We start from the raw sequence: 20142 nt of genomic DNA on the forward strand, positions 1-20142 counted from the left end.
AAAGCAAAAACAAACATAAAACAGAAATGCTGAGATGAATCTTTGGATTTTGATGCAATGCCCTACCCTCTAAGCAATATATTGTCACTACAAATATTGGGTCGTGTAATCACAGATGTAAAATGCACTGCTTAATCCTCTCCTTGCCACCGATAGGAAAATTGTCACATTCGTTACGATGCAGCCAACAATTTTCTTATTCTGATTTCATTTTGTTATAGTTATAGCCATAAAAACTCTACACTGTGTTGCAGAGCTGATTGTGTAAAGTTTACTTAGTGTGACTTTTGCTGGAATATTGTTAATGATAATAATAATAATAATAATAATAATAATAATAATAATAATAATAATAATAATAATAATAATAATAATAATAATAATAATAATAATAATAATGAAATTTACTTATATTGCGCGCAGTCCTCTATACAATAAAGCTCTAGACGCAAAACAATAATATCAATCCATTCAAATCTCTCTCTCTCTCTCTCTCTCTCTCTCTCTCTCTCTCTCTCTCTCTCTCTCTCTCTCTCTCTGTCTCTTTCTCTCTCTCTCTTGTTGCCTCTTCCAAGTACATGTCCAAATAGTCTCCGTTGTCTTTCTAATATTTGGGTTGAGAGTGACGTTTAAATATGGCATGAGATTAAAATAAATAGATGAAAGGACAACAATAGAAATAAAGATACCAATTCGGCTAGGTGGTCTAGTGGTATGACACTCGCTTTCGAGTTGGAAGGTCCTGGGTTCGAGCCTCGCGCATAGTTCAGTCCTTGGAAAAGGCTCTTCACTCACATGCTCACACTGTACTCAGGTGTAAAATAAGTACCTGGCCGTTAACAGCTTTGGTTTTTTTTCCCGAAAATTGTAATATCGCCTAACAGGCGTCATGTCCCATCCTAAATGTTAAATGTTGCTGTTGACCAGGGACCCCTTGTAAAGTGCTTTGAGCACATTTAGTGGATATTGCCCTATATAAAGCTCAATTTTTTCAAATTTTTTAAATCTGGTTTTATGGTCCAAAGAAAATACAGCCACTTACGAATGAAATAAACCTGTACTCATAGGCAAAGTACATGTAGTAGTCCTTGACGGGGATGTCTAGAACAGGCTTGTAGTCCGGCACGTCCATGGGGGTGCCCTGGTTTAAAAACATGTTGACGCCTTGTTTGACGGCATCCCTGTACGGCTTCTCCCAGCCCCGTGTTCGATTCCACACGTCCTCTGTGGGAACGAAGAAGGCTGTGATGGAGGCGTTTCCTATGCATGGCCGTCCGCTGGTGTGACTGGAGAAAAAAAAACAAAATAAAAACAGAACATTAACTTGTTAGTTTTGATAGAGTTTTAAAAAAAAACACTTTGAGCTTTTATATAGCGCAATATCCACTAAATGTGCTCAAAGAGCTTTACAAGGAGGCCCTGACTAACACATGGGTGCAAGCAACTGGACCTCAAAAAGCCTGCAAGTCTACTTATGACCAGACATATAATCTGAAAAAGATTACCTCGTCATTTGAAGTCTTGTTCTCAGCATCCAGTCTTCATAATAGTAGTCCACAATTGTTGTATTTTTAATCTAAAGGTTATAATGCAGTAATTTGTAAAGTTTCTTGTCACAAGTTGCACAAGTTTAAAATATACAAAAACAGAAATAAAACAAAAATCAATCAAATCCAAATTGCAAAAAGCCGGCGACGTTTTTTTCGGTAATCCAATCGGCCGGCAGGCCGGCTGGAGCCAGCACTTTTGTACCCATGCTAACAGCAACATGTATCATGCAGAAAGAGAAGAAGAAGAAGAAGAAGAAGAAGAAGAAGAAGAAGAAGAAGAAGAAGAAGAAGAAGAAGAAGAAGAAGAAGAAGAAGGAAGAAGAAGAAGAGAAGAAGAAGAAGAAGAAGAGAAGAAGAAGAAGAAGAAGAAGAAGAAGAAGAAGAAGAAGAAGAAGAAGAAGAAGAAGAAGAAGAAGAAGAAGAAGAAGAAGAAGAAAGAAGAAGAAGAAGAAAGAAGAAGAAGAAGAAGAAGAAGAGAAGAAAGAAGAAGAAGAAGAAGAAGAAGAAGAAGAAGAAGAAGAAGAAGAAGAAGAAGAGAAGAAGAAGAAGAAGAAGAAGAAGAAGAAGAAGAAGAAGAAGGAAGAAGAAGAAGAAGAAAGAAGAAGAAGAAGAAGAAGAAGAAGAAGAAGAAGAAGAAGAAGAAGAAGAAGAAGAAGAAGAAAGAAGAAGAAGAAGAAGAAGAAGAAGAAGAAGAAGAAGAAGAAGAAGAAGAAGAAGAAGAAGAAGAAGAAGAAGAAGAAGAAGAAGAAGAAGAGAAGAAGAAGAAGAAGAAGAAGAAGAAGAAGAAGAAGAAGAAGAAGAAGAAGAAGAAGAAGAAGAAGAAGAAAGAAGAAGAAGAAGAAGAAGAAGAAGAAGAAGAAGAAGAAGAAGAAGAAGAAGAAGAAGAAGAAGAAGAAGAAGAAGAAGAAGAAGAAGAAGAAGAAGAAGAAGAAGAAGAGAAGAAGAAGAAGAGAAGAAGAAAGAAGAAGAAGAAGAAGAAGAAGAAGAAGAAGAAGAAGAAGAAGAAGAAGAAGAAGAAAGAAGAAGAAGAAGAAGAAGAAGAAAGAAGAAGAAGAGAAGAAGAAGAAGAAGAAGAAGAAGAAGAAGAGAAGAAGAAGAAAGAAGAAGAAAAGAAGAAGAAGAAAAAAGAAAAAGAAGAAGAAGAAAAAAAAAAAAAAAAGTAAAAAAAAAAGAAAAAGAAAAAAAAAAAAGAAGAAGAAGAAAAAGAAGAAGAAAAAGAAGAAGAAGAAGAAGAAAAAGAAGAAGAAGAAGAGTGTTGTAATTTCTTACTTTGCCAAAACGGTTCCTTTGATGACAGTGTTTTTGGTTTCCATCACATAGGCTGGGACGGACACATTCACGTCAAACCTGGGCTCCCCTGTTCAAAAAAGACGAGTAGAAAAAAAAATAAAATAAATCTTTCTTTTCTCTTTTTATTTTGGGTTGCTCATTTTGTCTCAATCATAATTCCTAAGTGTGGGTTTCATATTTCTCTCTCTTGGCAAACAACGTATAACTATTTTATAAATGGATTGGGAGACAAATGATGGAAATAAAAAATGGTCATGAGAATTATAATTTGGAGTTATTTCTCGACTTAGAAACCATAGCGATTTCCTCTCAATAATAATAATAAATATAAATATAATAATAATAATAATAATAATAATAATAATAATAATAATAATAATAATAATGATAATAAAAATAATAATGATAATAAAAATAATAATAATAATAATAATAATAATAATAATAATAATAATAATAATAATAATAATAATGATAATAATGATAATAATAATAATAATAATAATAATAATAATAATAATAATAATAATAATAATAATAATAATAATAATAATAATAATAATGATAATAATAATAATAATAAGAAGAAGAACAATACTAATAATAATAATAATAATAATAATAACAATAAATGTCAGTTGTAAAGCGCCCTACCTTGAATACAACAAGCCCTAGGTGCTTTACATTCAAAAATTAAATACAATGAAAAACAAAAAAAAAACCCCAAAAAAACAACACATATTTCATGTAACATTCCATGATTAAAACAGATAGACATTAAAGCATTTTTTAAAATACAAACATCAATAAATTGTAAAATGGTCTGACATATTTCAGCTGTAATAAAAATCTTAAGATGACCATTCTAAGAATTAGATTGGTTTGTTAAAACTTACAAAATTCCTCAACGGTGAATGGATGTTTGTATGTGTGGCCCTGAAAAATACAAAAGAAAAAAATAGATAATAAAAAAATATTTTAAAAAATGTTTAATTCATATTTCAAATAGAAATGTATCATTGTAAAATGTCTGCTAAATACGGTACTATCGTAAAATTGTTTTCCCTTTTACAAGTGGTCAGTGGCCAACAGCATCACCTCATATGCAGGACGAGATATGACGTCTGTAAGGCAATATTACAATTTTTTTGACAGAGAAAATACTGTTAACAGCCAGTTACTCATTTTACACCTCGGAATATAGGTAAAGAGCCTTTTCCAAGGACTTATCTATGAGCTGCTCAGAGCAGGCCTCAAACCCTGGACCTTCCCATCCAAAGGCGAGTATCATACCACAAGACCACATAGCCCTGTAAACCGCTTTGAGCACATTTAGTGGATATTGCGCGATATAAAAGCTCAAATGTTACGGTGCATGAGAAAATCAGTCGCTTGGTGAAGAGATTCGAGCTGAGATATTGCCTATTTTAGTTCGAAGGTCAATTTTTATCAAAAACGAGTTCTTGTCATAAATGGTTAAATCAATCATTTTTATACATATTCGTGAAATATTAAAGTTTAATATCACTTCTAAATATTTTATTTTAATTATTTTTTACAGCTAGTCTAGTTGAAAAAGTATGAAATTTGAGAAAAGTCGCTCGATATCTTTCCCATTTTTAGATCTCGCGGACGGACATTTGTTTTCTAAGAATCCAGTATGTAATGCATATCAAATTAAAGGGGATTCCCCTGGCTTTCCATTGAAACCTAGTGCGCATGAATACATAAAGAATGCTGACCGAGAGAACCTCTGCGCATCCATGACTCGGGACTCGTCAATGGCCAGTCGAGTGAAGTCGAGTGACTTCGACGAATCTGGATCACGGCAGTTTGATACACAAAACAATGCACTCACATATCGAAAAAAACGCATTTTCCCCTCCAAATGCCTTCTTTATCTTTCCCTTGATCGACTCAACATATGCTTTTAATTAATGCACTTGTATTTTCTGCAAAATTCATTAAAATTATACAATGCCATCCGTCGTCTAGTCTTTGTTTACATTCACAACCTTCACATCCGCAAACAAAAATGGCACAGAAACAACATCAGCCGAAGCCGCTCAAGTAGCAAATATTATCAACCAGGCCACTAAAATCTGTTTTAGGGATGTTGTTCGAAGCGAGAGTGTCTCCTAAATAATACGAGAGTATTTCAGCACCAGAGATATCCTTTCTGATTCTTTGGAAGACAATGATGAGTCGATACCCCTCGAACAAGAATGGGAGACACACCCCCCTTCTGTCTTCGATTTAATCTAAGTTTTCACGTGTTTAATGTTTTAATTTAAGTTCAATCTATTAGAAATGGATTATCTGTGTAACACCATCTCTCTTGGTTTTGAACATTAATCAAGAAATTATATTTGAAGAGCTTCGATTGTCATGACAAAGACTGAGACTGAGAATGAAACAAAGTGTAAACATGGCATGAATGACTTATGAGACGTGGAATTAATGATTTGGTTGGAATAAATTGATCGTTATGCTTTAATTTGACACTGGAAGGAATTCCATATGGTCCTGTCAATTCTATATTTTACGTATACAACATAAAATACACATACATTTCCTCTGACAGAGGTGAATATTAAAGCTATCTCAACTTTGAGAGCCATTTTCTCAAAATAAGGTTTCCAGACCCTGACCCATACATCTGACCATAACTTCATGAAAAATCACCCGATTTACTTCAAATAAAGATTAAAATGCTCAGGGGAGTATATGCTTTCAGAAAATGCAAAAAAAATGCAAATCCAAAATTTTCACCAAGCGACTGATTTTCTCATGCACTGACACAAATTTGCTTTTTTTGTTGCGACTTTTTTTTTCTTATAACACTAAGGAATATGAGCTTATCCCAATTGTAGTAGCAAGTAATCTGATACACTTGCATCTTCCCAAAAATGGAACATTTCATTTGAAATTGCGTGGTTATGTGGTCTAGTGATATGACCCCCGCTTTCGGATCAGAAGTTCCTGGGTTTGAGCCTCGCTCGGTGCTGTGTGGCCTTGAGCAAGTCACCTCACCCTAGCTCACTTTGCAGCTCTGCATCGCAGCTGATGTCTAGGTTATTCCAGCCTCCAGCTGATGTCCAGGTTATTCCAGCCTCCAGCTGATGTCCAGGTTATTCCAGCCTCCAGCTGATGTCTAGGCTATTCCAGCCTCCAGCTGATGTCTAGGCTATTCCAGCCTCCAGCTGATGTCTAGGCTATTCCAGCCTCCAGCTGATGTCCAGGTTATTCCAGCCTCCAGCTGATGTCTAGGTTATTCCAGCCTCCAGCTGATGTCTAGGCTATTCCAGCCTCCAGCTGATGTCTAGGTAAATCAGTCATAAATTCTTGATGTCTAACTTCACAACTTACAAAGGCGTCGACTCTGACATGCCAGATACCATAGTTTGGTTGATCTGCCAGTTGGAAGCTTTCGCTGATTATTCCTGCAAAGGGAGGTAATACATAGAAAAGTCAACAGTTGCTACAGACATAAATTCCAAAAGTTATCTCTCATGCACAGTCAGTAAATATGAAGATGTCCCATTTGAAATCTGTAAAACGTGAAAAGTCAGTGCTTTGTTTTCCATTTATTTTAACGTATCAATCGGATTTCTGTTTTTAGAATAATCTTAAAATGTGACCTACCAACCTCAAAATGGTGTTATGTTGAGATGACTAAGATGCTGAAAGCTGAATTTATAGCCAAAATAAATCAGTTTTGGTTTGAGTTTATTTGAGTTATTGGAGGAGCATGATTACGGTATTTTAGAATGACAAAAACAACATTTCTTATTTTTGATGGGGTTTTTTTGTGCTTTAATTTGACTTTTTAGATCTGGAACATCCCGACATAAAACTGATTGGAGTAAAAGGGTCACCAATTCACAGCAGATTGGAGAAAAAGGGTCACCAATTCACTGCAGATTGGAGAAAAAGGGTCACCAATTCACTGCAGATTGGAGAAAAAAGGTCACCAATTCACTGCAGATTGGAGTAAAAGGGTCACCAATTCACTGCAGATTGGAGAAAAAAGGTCACCAATTCACTGCAGATTGGAGTAAAAGGGTCACCAATTCACTGCTGATTGGAGTAAAAGGGTCACCAATTCACTGCAGATTGGAGTAAAAAGGTCACCAATTCACTGCAGATTGGAGAAAAAAGGTCACCAATTCACTGCAGATTGGAGTAAAAGGGTCACCAATTCACTGCAGATTGGAGTAAAAGGGTCACCAATTCACTGCAGATTGGAGAAAAAAGGTCACCAATTCACTGCAGATTGGAGTAAAAGGGTCACCAATTCACTGCAGATTGGAGAAAAAAGGTCACCAATTCACTGCAGATTGGAGTAAAAGGGTCACCAATTCACTGCAGATTGGAGTAAAAGGGTCACCAATTCACTGCAGATTGGAGTAAAAGGGTCACCAATTCACTGCAGATTGGAGAAAAAGGGTCACCAATTCACTGCAGATTGGAGTAAAAGGGTCACCAATTCACTGCAGATTGGAGAAAAAAGGTCACCAATTCACTGCAGATTGGAGTAAAAGGGTCACCAATTCACTGCAGATTGGAGTAAAAGGGTCACCAATTCACTGCAGATTGGAGTAAAAGGGTCACCAATTCACTGCAGATTGGAGAAAAAGGGCCACCAATATGTTTTTATTGTTTTTAAGGGTTTTACGGCGCTTGCAACACATTAAGGTCATATCAGCGCCAGTAAAAAGGAAGAAAATGGAATAGTAAAAAGTTCTAGAATTACAATTAAAGCACAAAAGAAAAGGTAAGACAAAGGGGAATTGGTTCAAATAGGAAACAGATGTAGATTCCAAGAGCACACCGTCAAAGTACTTAGTTTGAGATCGCCTAAAAGTCTCATCCAGACGCAAGCACAAGTCCCAACTAACAGGAATACACTCAAATGTTTACCAATCATATAATATAATATGTAAACTAAACATAATACAATGCATAACAGAGAGATGATTTACAAGGAAAAAAATATCATCTCCCAAAACTATAACTATACATTCGACTGTTTCCCTCCCAGTCAAGGAACTCCGGCAAGGATCAAGACAAAACTAAGTAATTTCATTCCAAGACAATGACAGGAAACAATTGGAAAATGGGTATGGGGGGATAGAAGACACAGCATGTATCTCCCTGCCCACGCCACCAACATACTGCAGATTGTTTCAAGACGCTACTCATAACATCGTCATTTTTAAAACTTACACATTAATGAAGTGAAAGAAAATACACAATCTGCCTTGCAAAACAAATGCAAATTTTACATTTCCCAAATGTTGGTCCATCCATCCCAATGAAGTTTCTCACTAGTTTTAAATCATATGCGACTCCTAAGCCAGTGTTGGGATGGGGTGAAAATACAATAAAATAATAGAGAAAAAAAACACCTGAACCAGAATGAGTTCTCCAATTTCTACCCACCTCCAGCATTGGTTTGTAATGCCTGCCACCTTCTCACTGGGATTCCAGTTGGGTCCTGAAGATAGAGAGAGAAAAAAATTATATATATATATATATATATATATATATATATATATATATATATATATATATATATATATATATATATATACTCTACATCAACATAGACAGCCGTACATGAATACTTACATCAACATAGACAACCATACATGAATACTCACATCAACATAGACAACCATACATGAATACTCACATCAACATAGACAACCATACATGAATACTCACATCAACATAGACAACCATACATGAATACTCACATCAACATAGACAACCATACATGAATACTCACATCAACATAGACAACCATACATGAATACTCACATCAACATAGACAACCATACATGAATACTTACATCAACATAGACAACAATACATGAATACTCACATCAACATAGACGACCATACATGAATACTCAAATCAACATAGACAACCATACATGAATACTCACATCAACATAAACAACCGTACATGAATACTCACATCAACATAGACAACCATACATGAATACTCACATCAACATAGACAACCATACATGAATACTCACATCAACATAGACAACCATACATGAATACTCACATCAACATAGACAACCATACATGAATTCTCACATCAACATAGACGACCATACATGAATACTTACATCAACATAGACAACCATACATGAATACTTACATCAACATAGACAACCATACATGAATACTTACATCAACATAGACAGCCGTACATGAATACTCACATCAACATAGACAACCATACATGAATACTCACATCAACATAGACAACCATACATGAATACTCACATCAACATAAACAATCGTACATGAATACTCACATCAACATAGACAACCATACATGAATACTCACATCAACATAGACAACCATACATGAATACTCACATCAACATAGACAACCATACATGAATACTCACATCAACATAGACAACCATACATGAATACTCACATCAACATAGACAACCATACATGAATACGCACATCAACATAGACAACCATACATGAATACTCACATCAACATAGACAACCATACATGAATACTCACATCAACATAGACAACCATACATGAATACTTACATCAACATAGACAACCATACATGAATACTCACATCAACATAGACAACCATACATGAATACTCACATCAACATAGACAACCATACATGAATACTCACATCAACATAAACAACCGTACATGAATACTCACATCAACATAGACAACCATACATGAATACTCACATCAACATAGACAACCATACATGAATACTCACATCAACATAGACAACCATACATGAATACTCACATCAACATAGACGACCATACATGAATACTTACATCAACATAGACAACCATACATGAATACTTACATCAACATAGACAACCATACATGAATACTTACATCAACATAGACAGCCGTACATGAATACTTACATCAACATAGACAACCATACATGAATACTCACATCAACATAGACAACCATACATGAATACTCACATCAACATAGACAACCATACATGAATACTCACATCAACATAGACAACCATACATGAATACTCACATCAACATAGACAACCATACATGAATACTCACATCAACATAAACAACCGTACATGAATACTCACATCAACATAGACAACCATACATGAATACTCACATCAACATAGACAACCATACATGAATACTCACATCAACATAGACAACCATACATGAATACTCACATCAACATAGACAACCATACATGAATACTCACATCAACACAGACAACCATACATGAATACTTACATCAACATAGACAACCATACATGAATACTCACATCAACATAGACAACCATACATGAATACTTACATCAACATAGACAACCATACATGAATACTTACATCAACATAGACAGTCGTACATGAATACTTACATCAACATAGACAACCATGCTTCCGTATTTGGGCATCATGTTGGGGAGGATTGGAATGATACGGAAGTGAACTAAATGGGAAAAAAAAAAAACCACAAGAAAGATGGAAGTTATCACTAGAACTACAAAATAGAATAGAATACATTATCAATCTAAAAAGAAACATACATTTTCTAAATTGCAATGTGTACAGGTTAAGGATCCACATATCAGGAGGTCTGATAACCGGACATAAATATGGGCTTATTTTAACTCTAGTACCGCATTGGTGTCAACCGGAAATAACGACCAGTTCCCAGTACTTGCCTAGCAAGTTTGAATGATGTAGCTAACATATAGCATCACTCGGGTTTGATCGCGTCATTTCTTACGTCAATAACTAGCTTCATACTCAACCCAAACAGCTTAAATAAACTGTTTGCTGATTGGCTGAAACTAATAATATCAACCAATCAAACTTCGGCTTTTATTTCATAAAGAACACAATGGAATTTTTACTGAATCAAGGTCGGGTCTGTGTTATGTTTTTACAACTGACGCGCCTGTGACTCGTAAAAGGTGTGTTACATCAAAACAACCGCCGCGGTATTGGGGTCGGAATGGTGTGTTACGTTTAAACAACGGTCGAGGATCGGGGGTTAACATCGTTGTAATGGACAATATTTTGTACTGACCTACATGTTAAGTGTTGCACTTGTCCATGGACCCCTTGTAAAGCGCTTTGAGCACGTTTAGTGGATACTGCACCATATAGAAGCTCAATTTAAATTCAAAATTAGAATTTATAACATGACACAGAACATATTCACTGAATGTATTTCAAATTGTCGAGTATTTCATCTGGAATGTTTCTCTCACCCATCTGTCCTTGCTTGTAAATGGGTTTACTCAGTTGTAAGAAAAGGGATGCCTGTTTGGTGTTGAAGTCAATCTTAGTCTCGTTGTACCAGATGTTACCTGTGTCCTGGTCACTCAACTTGCCCTCCACTCGTAGCTTGTATTGACCGGCCTCTGCATTCGCCGGCATCTGGGGAAGACATACAGTCAATTTTATATAGGTTTTGAAATACAGTCTACGACTTGTGCATGACCTAAATCATATTTGAAGGTATTAGTCAGTGATCATTCACCTCTACATTATTCCTTTAGGAAAGGCAGTAGTCCTTAAGAGCCAGAATTTAGCACAAGACGAACAATAGTAATTGCATGCTATCTTTAGGATAGGGTGCTAGTCTATTGCAATGTACTTTCTGCCAGATCTAATAGAACCAGCCACTCAATCGATGCTGGGTGAATAGGAGAGGTTGGATATAAATCTTGACATCACCTAACTATGTAATATCTCCTAACGGGCATCATGTCCCATCCTACATGTTTAATGTTGCTGTTGGCCAGGGACCCCTTGTACAGAAAAAAGTTCAATTTAATAAATATAAAATAAAAAAGTTCAATTTAATTTAAGTAGACAGTCTCACAAGTGGTGGGTGATTGTGGAGACTGTCTATCGTCGATAGATGGATGACAGTCTGGCATGTATTGGTGTGATTATGGATAGCATCTCTCGTCAGCCTATTAACTTGAAAGCTAAATAATATTGGAAGTTCGATCTACCCGAATCGGTACCAGTAATGGCAATCCTGAGTTTTTATTTTCAGTCACTTTTCCGGTATCGAGAAATGCTGGTACTGATACAACCCTGACCTGCAATAAAAATACTTTCAAAATATGGTTGATGTTTTGTTTTGTTTTGTTTTTAAGGGTTTTACGGCGCTTGCAACACATTTAGGTTATATCAGCGCCAGGAAAAAGGGAGAAAATGGGATAGTAAAAAGTTCTGGAATTACAATTAAAGCACCCAAGAAAAAGTAAGACAAAAGGGGAACTAGGAACAAATAGGGATCAGATGTAGAATCCAAGAGCATACCACCAATGTACTTAGTTTGAGATCATCTATAAGTCTCATCCGGACACAAGCACAAAATCCAACAAAGAGGAATACACTCAAATGCTTACATTCTACATTGAAAATAACAAATATAATAAACATAACAGAGAGATGATTTACAAGGAAAAAAATATAATCTCCCAAAACAATAACTATCGTTTTGACTGTTTCCCTCCCAGCTAGGACTCCGGCCAAGGCCAGGACAAAACCAAGTAATCTCATTCCAAGACAAAGACAGAAAATGTTGGAAAATAGATATAAGGGGATAGAAGACACAGTATGTACCTCCCTGCCCACTATGGGAGGTCAGGATCCTCACCCAGAAAATATGGTTGATATCGTGTCATTTCTTAACTAACAATCATGTTCCTTACCCTCAGTTGCATGATACGACTGGACGGTCTGTCAAAGCGAAGAGCAGTGTTGGCGTATTCTTTCTTCCCCTTGATGATGGAGACGTAGACGTAAACAGCTTCCTGTCCGTACTCCATTCTCATGATGGTGACAAAGACTTGATAGATCTGATTTGGCCGAATTCGACTCGGAGCCATTATCATGTATTGTCTGGGGATGAACAAAAAAAAAAAGACATTTATCGACCGCAATTGACTCAGCTGTGAAGGATTAAATTTTATGTGTGCGGCTATGTGGTCTTGTTGTACAACTCTCATCAGATTGGAAAGTCTTGAGTTTGAGACCTGTTCTGAGTGGAGCAGGGTGGAGTCCTTGGAAAAGGCTCTTTACTTAATGATTTTAAAAAAATAAGAATAGCTGATTCGGAAATATCAAATATCAAAAACTCTGTGTAAGTTCAATATCTAAAATCAAAAGCCTTTATAATCAATAAAAAAAAAAAGAATGTTTTGTTTCCAAAATGGCTGATTCCAAAAGATGTAGGCGTAGGCCTAGTCGACTCACGGGGGTCTCCCAAACTGGCATCCAGATGTGGTATCCAGTAAACAATTCTTTTCTTGCGTGTCTTCAACGGCTTGTGGGTTGGCGAGGGATATCAGCACAGCGGCTGACACAAAGTACAGAAGCCACGTCATGATGGCAGTCTGGTGGGTGGAAGAAATGGATAGAACATCAAATATGGGCATAAATAAAACATTCTTTCTATGTAAGAAACGAAAGTGACGTCACTCAGCTGTTTGTTATTGTTTTTAGACAGCCATTTTGGTGATTGGTTCTCACTAAATTATATAAACCAGACTGTAATGGTTTAAGGTTATATACACATAGTTTTGTTGGTACATTTATATCTGGTTGTAAGCTGTAATGAGTATTTTACCTCAATGCATAGCATCAATTGAATGTTTCTCTTATGCGTTACTATACAACATGCATGTAACAATGTTATCAAGGAAAGAAAATTGATAACAAAAGTCGACAAAAGTGAAATCACTACTTGGAGATAAGGATAATATCCAGAGAGAAAAAAACAACTCTTTACAATAGTCTTCAACAGTCGTAACGTCACTTCCTTCCTAATGACGTATGGTAACTTAGTAACACTGGCTCTAAACTATCGGAACAATGGCGGATGCCGTATGAAATATTTCCCCGGCGAGGTTAAACGCATATGCAGACGAAAAAAAAAACCATCAATTTGATCATGTTTTGACTTTTACACATTCTGATCACAAGGCATATATGAAAAGGAAATGAAAAGTTCTAGCCAGCATGAAGAATGAAAAGTAATGATTTTCTTTGTTTAGAACCAAGATGGCCGCCGTTGCCGGGGGGCGTGACATCAGACCACTGAATCCAATTGCCCTAAACAAACAGCAAGGATAAGAATGGGCAAAATCAAATAGCAACAAAGATGAAGTCCTAAAACTATCTTGTCAAATCTGTCCTCAATTACAACTGTGGAACACGGGCTATTACTCGGAACGAAGAAGAAAAATTTGACACATTCCATAGAAAACAACAAAGTAAAGAATCATGCATAACATCCTACAACAAAAAAAAACAAAAAAACCCAAACAAATCACTCTATAAAAAGAAAACAATGAAACGCCACTCGCAACCCAAATATTAGAAATGGAGACAATTCAAACACGTACTTAGAAGAGACAACAATATCCCAGCAAACAAATTATTTAACCACACGCACCCTTAGATCAAAGGATTCGGGTTCATGCCTTGCTTTGAGCAGCCCATAGTTGAGTCCTTGGAAAAGGCTATTTACTCACATTCTCTCCCATTCTAAAATGAGTACCCGGCTATTGACGAAGATGACTGTCAGAAAAAAAAAAATGGTTATATCCCCTGACAGGCGTCATGTCTCGTCCTATATATAAAGTGTTGCTGTTGGCCAAGGATGCCTTGTAAAGCACTTTGAGCACATTAAGTAGATGTTGCACTATATAAAAGCTCAAGTTATGTTTTTTTAGATGGATACAAGAAGTCCTTTTGCTTTATGAAACTCTTCCCCTCCCAACTGAACCATCAGGACCGCTCGAAAATTAGGTGCAGTATCTCGTCTTGTTACAAAAACTCAAGCGATAATATGAATGATCAGTGGTGTCAGCGAAAGTGGAAAATGTGGTCCCCAAATTGTATCCTTGGTTAAAACGCGTAACTACACTCGACTCAGATATGAATGAGTACCTGGCTAAAGGCAGTGACAAATCTATACTGTAAGAGCATGAGTTAAAAAATAAAAAAAAGGATGCCGAACAGTCCCCAAATTGTATCCTTGGTAAAGCGAGTACCACATATCACTACATTGGACTCAGGTGTGAATGAGTACCTGGCTAAAGGCAGTGACAAATCTATACTGTAAGATTGTGAGTAAAATAAAAATAAGGATGCCTAACAGTAGGCTACTGATACTGTATGAAGTGGGAATATGGTTCTATGTAGCCTACTGGGGAAATAAATTAAACATTGTGAAGTGCATTGAGCATGGTCAATCAATGGAAATGCGCTATATAAATGTTCATTGAAAAAAAATGCAAAATGGAAGTCATTTCAAAAACAAATCTAAGAAATGTGATTTACAATGTCACAATGACAGGAAGGTTGTATTCCTTATCAACACACCCACATATTGACCCTTTCCAGACAGGCTTCAATCATACCACTGCAATTTGTCATGTCATATCTGACTATCTTAACCCTGATGACAGGAATAGTAGAACAGCAATGTGACTTTGTGCTTGTGTCTTACTGAAATCTGTGTCTGTGTTTGTGTCTTACTGAAATCTGTGTCTGTGTCTGTGTCTTACTGAAATCTGTGTCTGTGTTTGTGTCTTACTGAAGTCTATGTCTGGGTTTGTGTCTTACTGAAATCTATGTCTGGGTTTGTGTCTTACTGAAATCTGTGTCTGTGTTTGTGTCTTACTGAAATCTGTGTCTGGGTTTGTGTCTTACTGAAATCTGTGTCTGTGTCTGTGTCTTACTGAAATCTGTGTCTGTGTTTGTGTCTTACTGAAGTCTATGTCTGGGTTTGTGTCTTACTGAAATCTGTGTCTGTGTCTGTGTCTTACTGAAATCTGTGTCTGTGTTTGTGTCTTACTGAAGTCTATGTCTGGGTTTGTGTCTTACTGAAATCTGTGTCTGTGTTTGTGTCTTACTGAAATCTGTGTCTGGGTTTGTGTCTTACTGAAATCTGTGTCTGTGTCTGTGTCTTACTGAAATCTGTGTCTGTGTTTGTGTCTTACTGAAGTCTATGTCTGGGTTTGTGTCTTAGTGAAATCTGTGTCTGTGTCTGTGTCTTACTGAAATCTGTGTCTGTGTTTGTGTCTTACTGAAGTCTATGTCTGGGTTTGTGTCTTACTGAAATCTGTGTCTGTGTTTGTGTCTTAATGAAATCTGTGTCTTACTGAAACCTGATTCTCATTGTGGCAGCAGTTGGGTCTGAAGTTATTATAACCGAAAATGAACAAAATGATGATTTGTGAAAAATAAAACTAAGTACCGATAGCAGTAAACAGGTTAATCAGCCTTATCAGTTTGACTGTTTTTATCTGACAACAAACTCCCGTCAAAGCACTGAGACTGAAATGAATTCAGGCCATAGAACAGCAACTGTTATCATTTCATATGATTGTGTTGTTATCTTATATTATACATTTGGCAAAATTGGACTTTTTTTGTAACACTAAGGCTTCTAAACCACTGGACTAATCGTTACCAAATTTGGCATGGTATTTACAAACAGCATGAAGTTTGTTACCGTTTATTATGAGATTGATTAGTCTTCGTGATGATACTATTTGTTTCATGAAATCCCTTTGAAAACAGACGCCATCATTTAAAGCATATGGGTTGTGTGTCAACCTTTCGGGTTAGTGAGTATGACAATGAGGTTTGAGTACCTGCATTGAATTCATACAATGGAAAGAAAGATAAAGGGAATAAATATGACTCATAAACAAGGTAACAACACAAAACAAACCCCCGACGTTTTGGCCTTTGGATTAGATTGTCATAATAATATAGGTGAAAATGTGAGTGTGTGTGTGTGTGTGTGTGTGTATGTGCGTGTGCAAGGGATGAGAGAGAGAGAGAGAGAGAGAGAGAGAGAGAGAGAGAGAGAGACAGAGAGATGAAGTAATGAGATCAAAACTATACATATCTCAAGAATACCAGTTTGTAGTTCATCAGGTCATCTCATTATTTTGAACACAATCAATTTCTTAAAATGTATGTCAACCATTTTCCGCTCTTAACACTGGGAAATAATTCTATAAGTGAGCGAAATATACTAGACATTAAATGCTGAAAACACATCTGTGTGACCAACAAGAAAGCTCTGTGGAGTTTTCGTACGAGGTTGAAAAATCTATTGTCTGAGTCTGACGATAAAAATTGCCTTCAAACTTTATTCAACACTTGAACCATCAATCGACTTATCACCATGCTGAGCGCACAGCTATGCTTGTATATTAATAAGTGTTATCAAAATCAAACATTTCTTTATGCTGTTGCAGTAAAACTATGGAGTTCTCCTTTATCTTATCTCTCATTTGTTCTGTTTCATTTTACAAGTCAGAAGATTAGTAAAAACCTCTACAATCGACGAATACTATAGGTTGATAGTCTTCAATACAACAACAATAGACAATCCAATTTTCCATGCTGATAACAGACTATAAAAAAAAATGTCCACAAAGCGTAAAAGATAAGTCAGGAGTGAGAGCAGACGCCAAACAAATTACGAAATTCGCTTCTTGACCAAGCCTTGGTCTATTTTAGTCACTTTAACTGTAGAACAAATAATAACTTCGAAATGATAGCCATTTGTAACGCCATAAGTCTTCAGGAATAAAGTTAAAGACGACATGTGGAATAAAGGCCATGTAAACGTTTGTTTTGCTCGTAAATTTCTTCATTTCCTGGTTTTCGCACCTGAGCCGCCATTTTGGGTCGTGTGAGTGTGAGGTAAAAATTCTCCGACTCCTTTCACGGAAGCGAGTATTTAATTCAATCAAACGTTGTAAAATTGATAACAGTCGACGTTTTTAAACGATAATCTTATCAATGGCTTCAATTAGCTGTGTCAATATAAAAAGCCGGTCTTGTTATCTTTGAAAAACAATGTTTTATCTTATCTCTCACCTGTTTTGGCCCAGTTGTTTCAAACTCAAAATACCTTGAGAGTTGACACAGTTCGTTGACAAACTTCCCGAATACGTACCGGGTCAAAGGTCACCCGGGTGACACATGCTAAGGGAAATAACCGGAATAATAGAGGCGTGACCGTGACGAGTGATCAAAATAGAATCAAGAGCATTTCGTATGTTAATAATAATATTACATTTTTACCTAAACTTTCGGGATGGTAAATAGATAGTATGCGTTGGGCTAAGAAGCTCACAACATTGCCATCCGGAAGTAAAACAGACCAAGAAACAAAACTATATTGTAACCTTGAACGTTTATACTTATTTATAGTCTGGTTCATACAGTTTGGTGAGAATTACTCATAAACGCGGATGGCAAAAACAAAAAAAAAAAAACAATAACAAAGACCTGAGTGACGTCATCTTCGTTCTATCTATAGAAAGATTAAGAAGGTTCTAGAACAAATTTATATTATATGAGGCGCTCCGTGGAAATGGACACACTGAAATTTAGTTATGAATCAGTTAACACCCGTATCCTGGAAGAAAAAAGTAGTCCCAACCCATTAGGCCCATAGAGCCAGAGTTTATCCCGGTTTCTATAGCGTGAAACGGACTATAGCAATTGCTTGTTATCCTTTGGATAGGACACGAGACTAGTCTATCGCAAAGTACATTCCGCCAGATCTAACAGACCCAGCTACCCAATCACTGCTGGGTGGACAGGTCGACTGCACCCGGGATCGATCTCGGCCGCTTTACGTGTGAAACGAGCGCTCTACCAACTGAGCAATCGGGACCACCACCCCCCCCCCCCCCCCCCCCACCCCCAATGTTTAAAGATTTGGCCAGAAAACTTGTAAATTTAAATATCGATCGAACTCTCAAACCTGGGACTTCACCGTTACTATCTAAAGCAATAAGAAGAGATGAGTGACGAGGATTTTATTCCATCTATAGATAGTATGCGCTTGGCTAAGAAGCTCACAACATTGCCATCCGGAAGTATAACGGACCAACACACAAAACTGTGTGTATCCATGAACGTTTATAGTCGGGTTAATACAGTTCAGTGAGCATTACTCATAAAGGTGAATGGCAAAAAACAATAACAAAGACCTGAGTGACGTCATCTTCGAACTATCTATAGAGAAAATACAATCCAATCCAATATTTTAAGATGCACGAGACATTCCTGTTCATTATGTAAATTAATGTTATATTTACAGTTCCTAATACGCTTCAAAAGCCGTAACGTCACTTCCCTCGTAATGACGCATGGTAACTTAGTAACTGGCTCTAAACTATGGGAACAATGGCGGACGCCCTTATGAAATATTTCTCCGACGAGCATAAAAGCGTATCCAGAGGGACAAAAACATTATAAATCTGATCATGTTTAGACTTTTACACATTCTGATCGCAAGACATATGAAAAGTTCTTGCCAGCATGAAGAATAAAAAGTACAGATTTTATTTGTTTAGAACCACGGTGACCGCCGTTACTGGGCGACGTGACATCAGACTATTGAATCCCATTGTGTAACATTAAAACTACGTAAAGTATAAAATGATATAGTGAGAGTGTCTGAGATTCTGATGATAAGCGGGCTGTTGGTGACAAATAATATAGAGAGATAGATAGATAGATAGATAGATAGATAGATAGATAGATAGATAGATAGATAGATAGATAGATAGATAGATAGATAGATAGATAGATAGATAGATAGATAGATAGATAGATAGTAATATAGATAGATAGATAGTAGATAGATAGATAGATAGATAGATAGTAGATATAGATAGATAGATAGATAGATAGATAGATAGATAGATAGTAGATAGATAGATAGATAGATAGATAGATAGATAGATAGATAGATAGATAGATAGATAGATAGATAGATAGTAGATAGATAGATAGATAGATAGATAGATAGTAGATAGATAGATAGATAGATAGATAGATAGATAGATAGATAGATAGATAGATAGATAGATAGATAGATAGTAGATAGATAGATAGATAGATAGATAGATAGATAGATAGATAGATAGATAGATAGATAGATAGATAGATAGGTAGGTAGATAGATAGATAGATAGTTTAGATAGATAGAGTAGATAGATAGATAGATAGATAGATAGATAGATAGATAGTAGATAGATATAGATAGATAGATAGATAGATAGGTAGGTAGGTAGATAGATAGATAGATAGATAGATAGATAGATAGATAGATAGATAGATAGATAGATAGATAGATAGATAGATAGATAGATAGATAGATAGGTAGGTAATAGATAGATAGATAGATATATAGATAGATAGATAGATAGATAGATAGATAG

General features: G+C 36.2%; 1 protein-coding gene across 3 annotated transcripts in view; it reads right to left on the bottom strand.

Annotated features, from left to right (window-relative positions):
- LOC144976348 (CD109 antigen-like) overlaps nt 1-17865 on the bottom strand; it is a 69533-nt gene extending 51668 nt beyond the window's left edge. The window contains exons 1-10 of one of the 3 annotated variants that reach the window (XM_078920594.1): nt 17783-17865; nt 13130-13269; nt 12586-12775; nt 11125-11293; nt 10267-10337; nt 8286-8340; nt 6210-6283; nt 3737-3776; nt 2820-2907; nt 1043-1286 (exon numbers count right to left, since the gene is read on the bottom strand). In XM_078920594.1, coding sequence (XP_078776720.1) covers nt 1043-1286; nt 2820-2907; nt 3737-3776; nt 6210-6283; nt 8286-8340; nt 10267-10337; nt 11125-11293; nt 12586-12775; nt 13130-13260 — 1062 coding nt within the window. In that variant the 5' untranslated portion in view covers nt 13261-13269; nt 17783-17865. Of the gene's footprint in view, nt 1-1042; nt 1287-2819; nt 2908-3736; nt 3777-6209; nt 6284-8285; nt 8341-10266; nt 10338-11124; nt 11294-12585; nt 12776-13129; nt 13270-14330; nt 14456-17572; nt 17600-17782 lie in introns of those variants that run through there. The other 2 variants (XM_078920593.1, XM_078920595.1) reach the window with 2 other exon arrangements.
- Nucleotides 17866-20142: the final 2277 nt, after the last annotated feature.

This window comes from Berghia stephanieae, chromosome 7 (assembly GCF_034508935.2).
Source record: "Berghia stephanieae isolate SIO BIC M18660-M18661 chromosome 7, UCSD_Bste_1.3, whole genome shotgun sequence".
Lineage (NCBI taxonomy): Eukaryota > Metazoa > Mollusca > Gastropoda > Nudibranchia > Aeolidiidae > Berghia > Berghia stephanieae.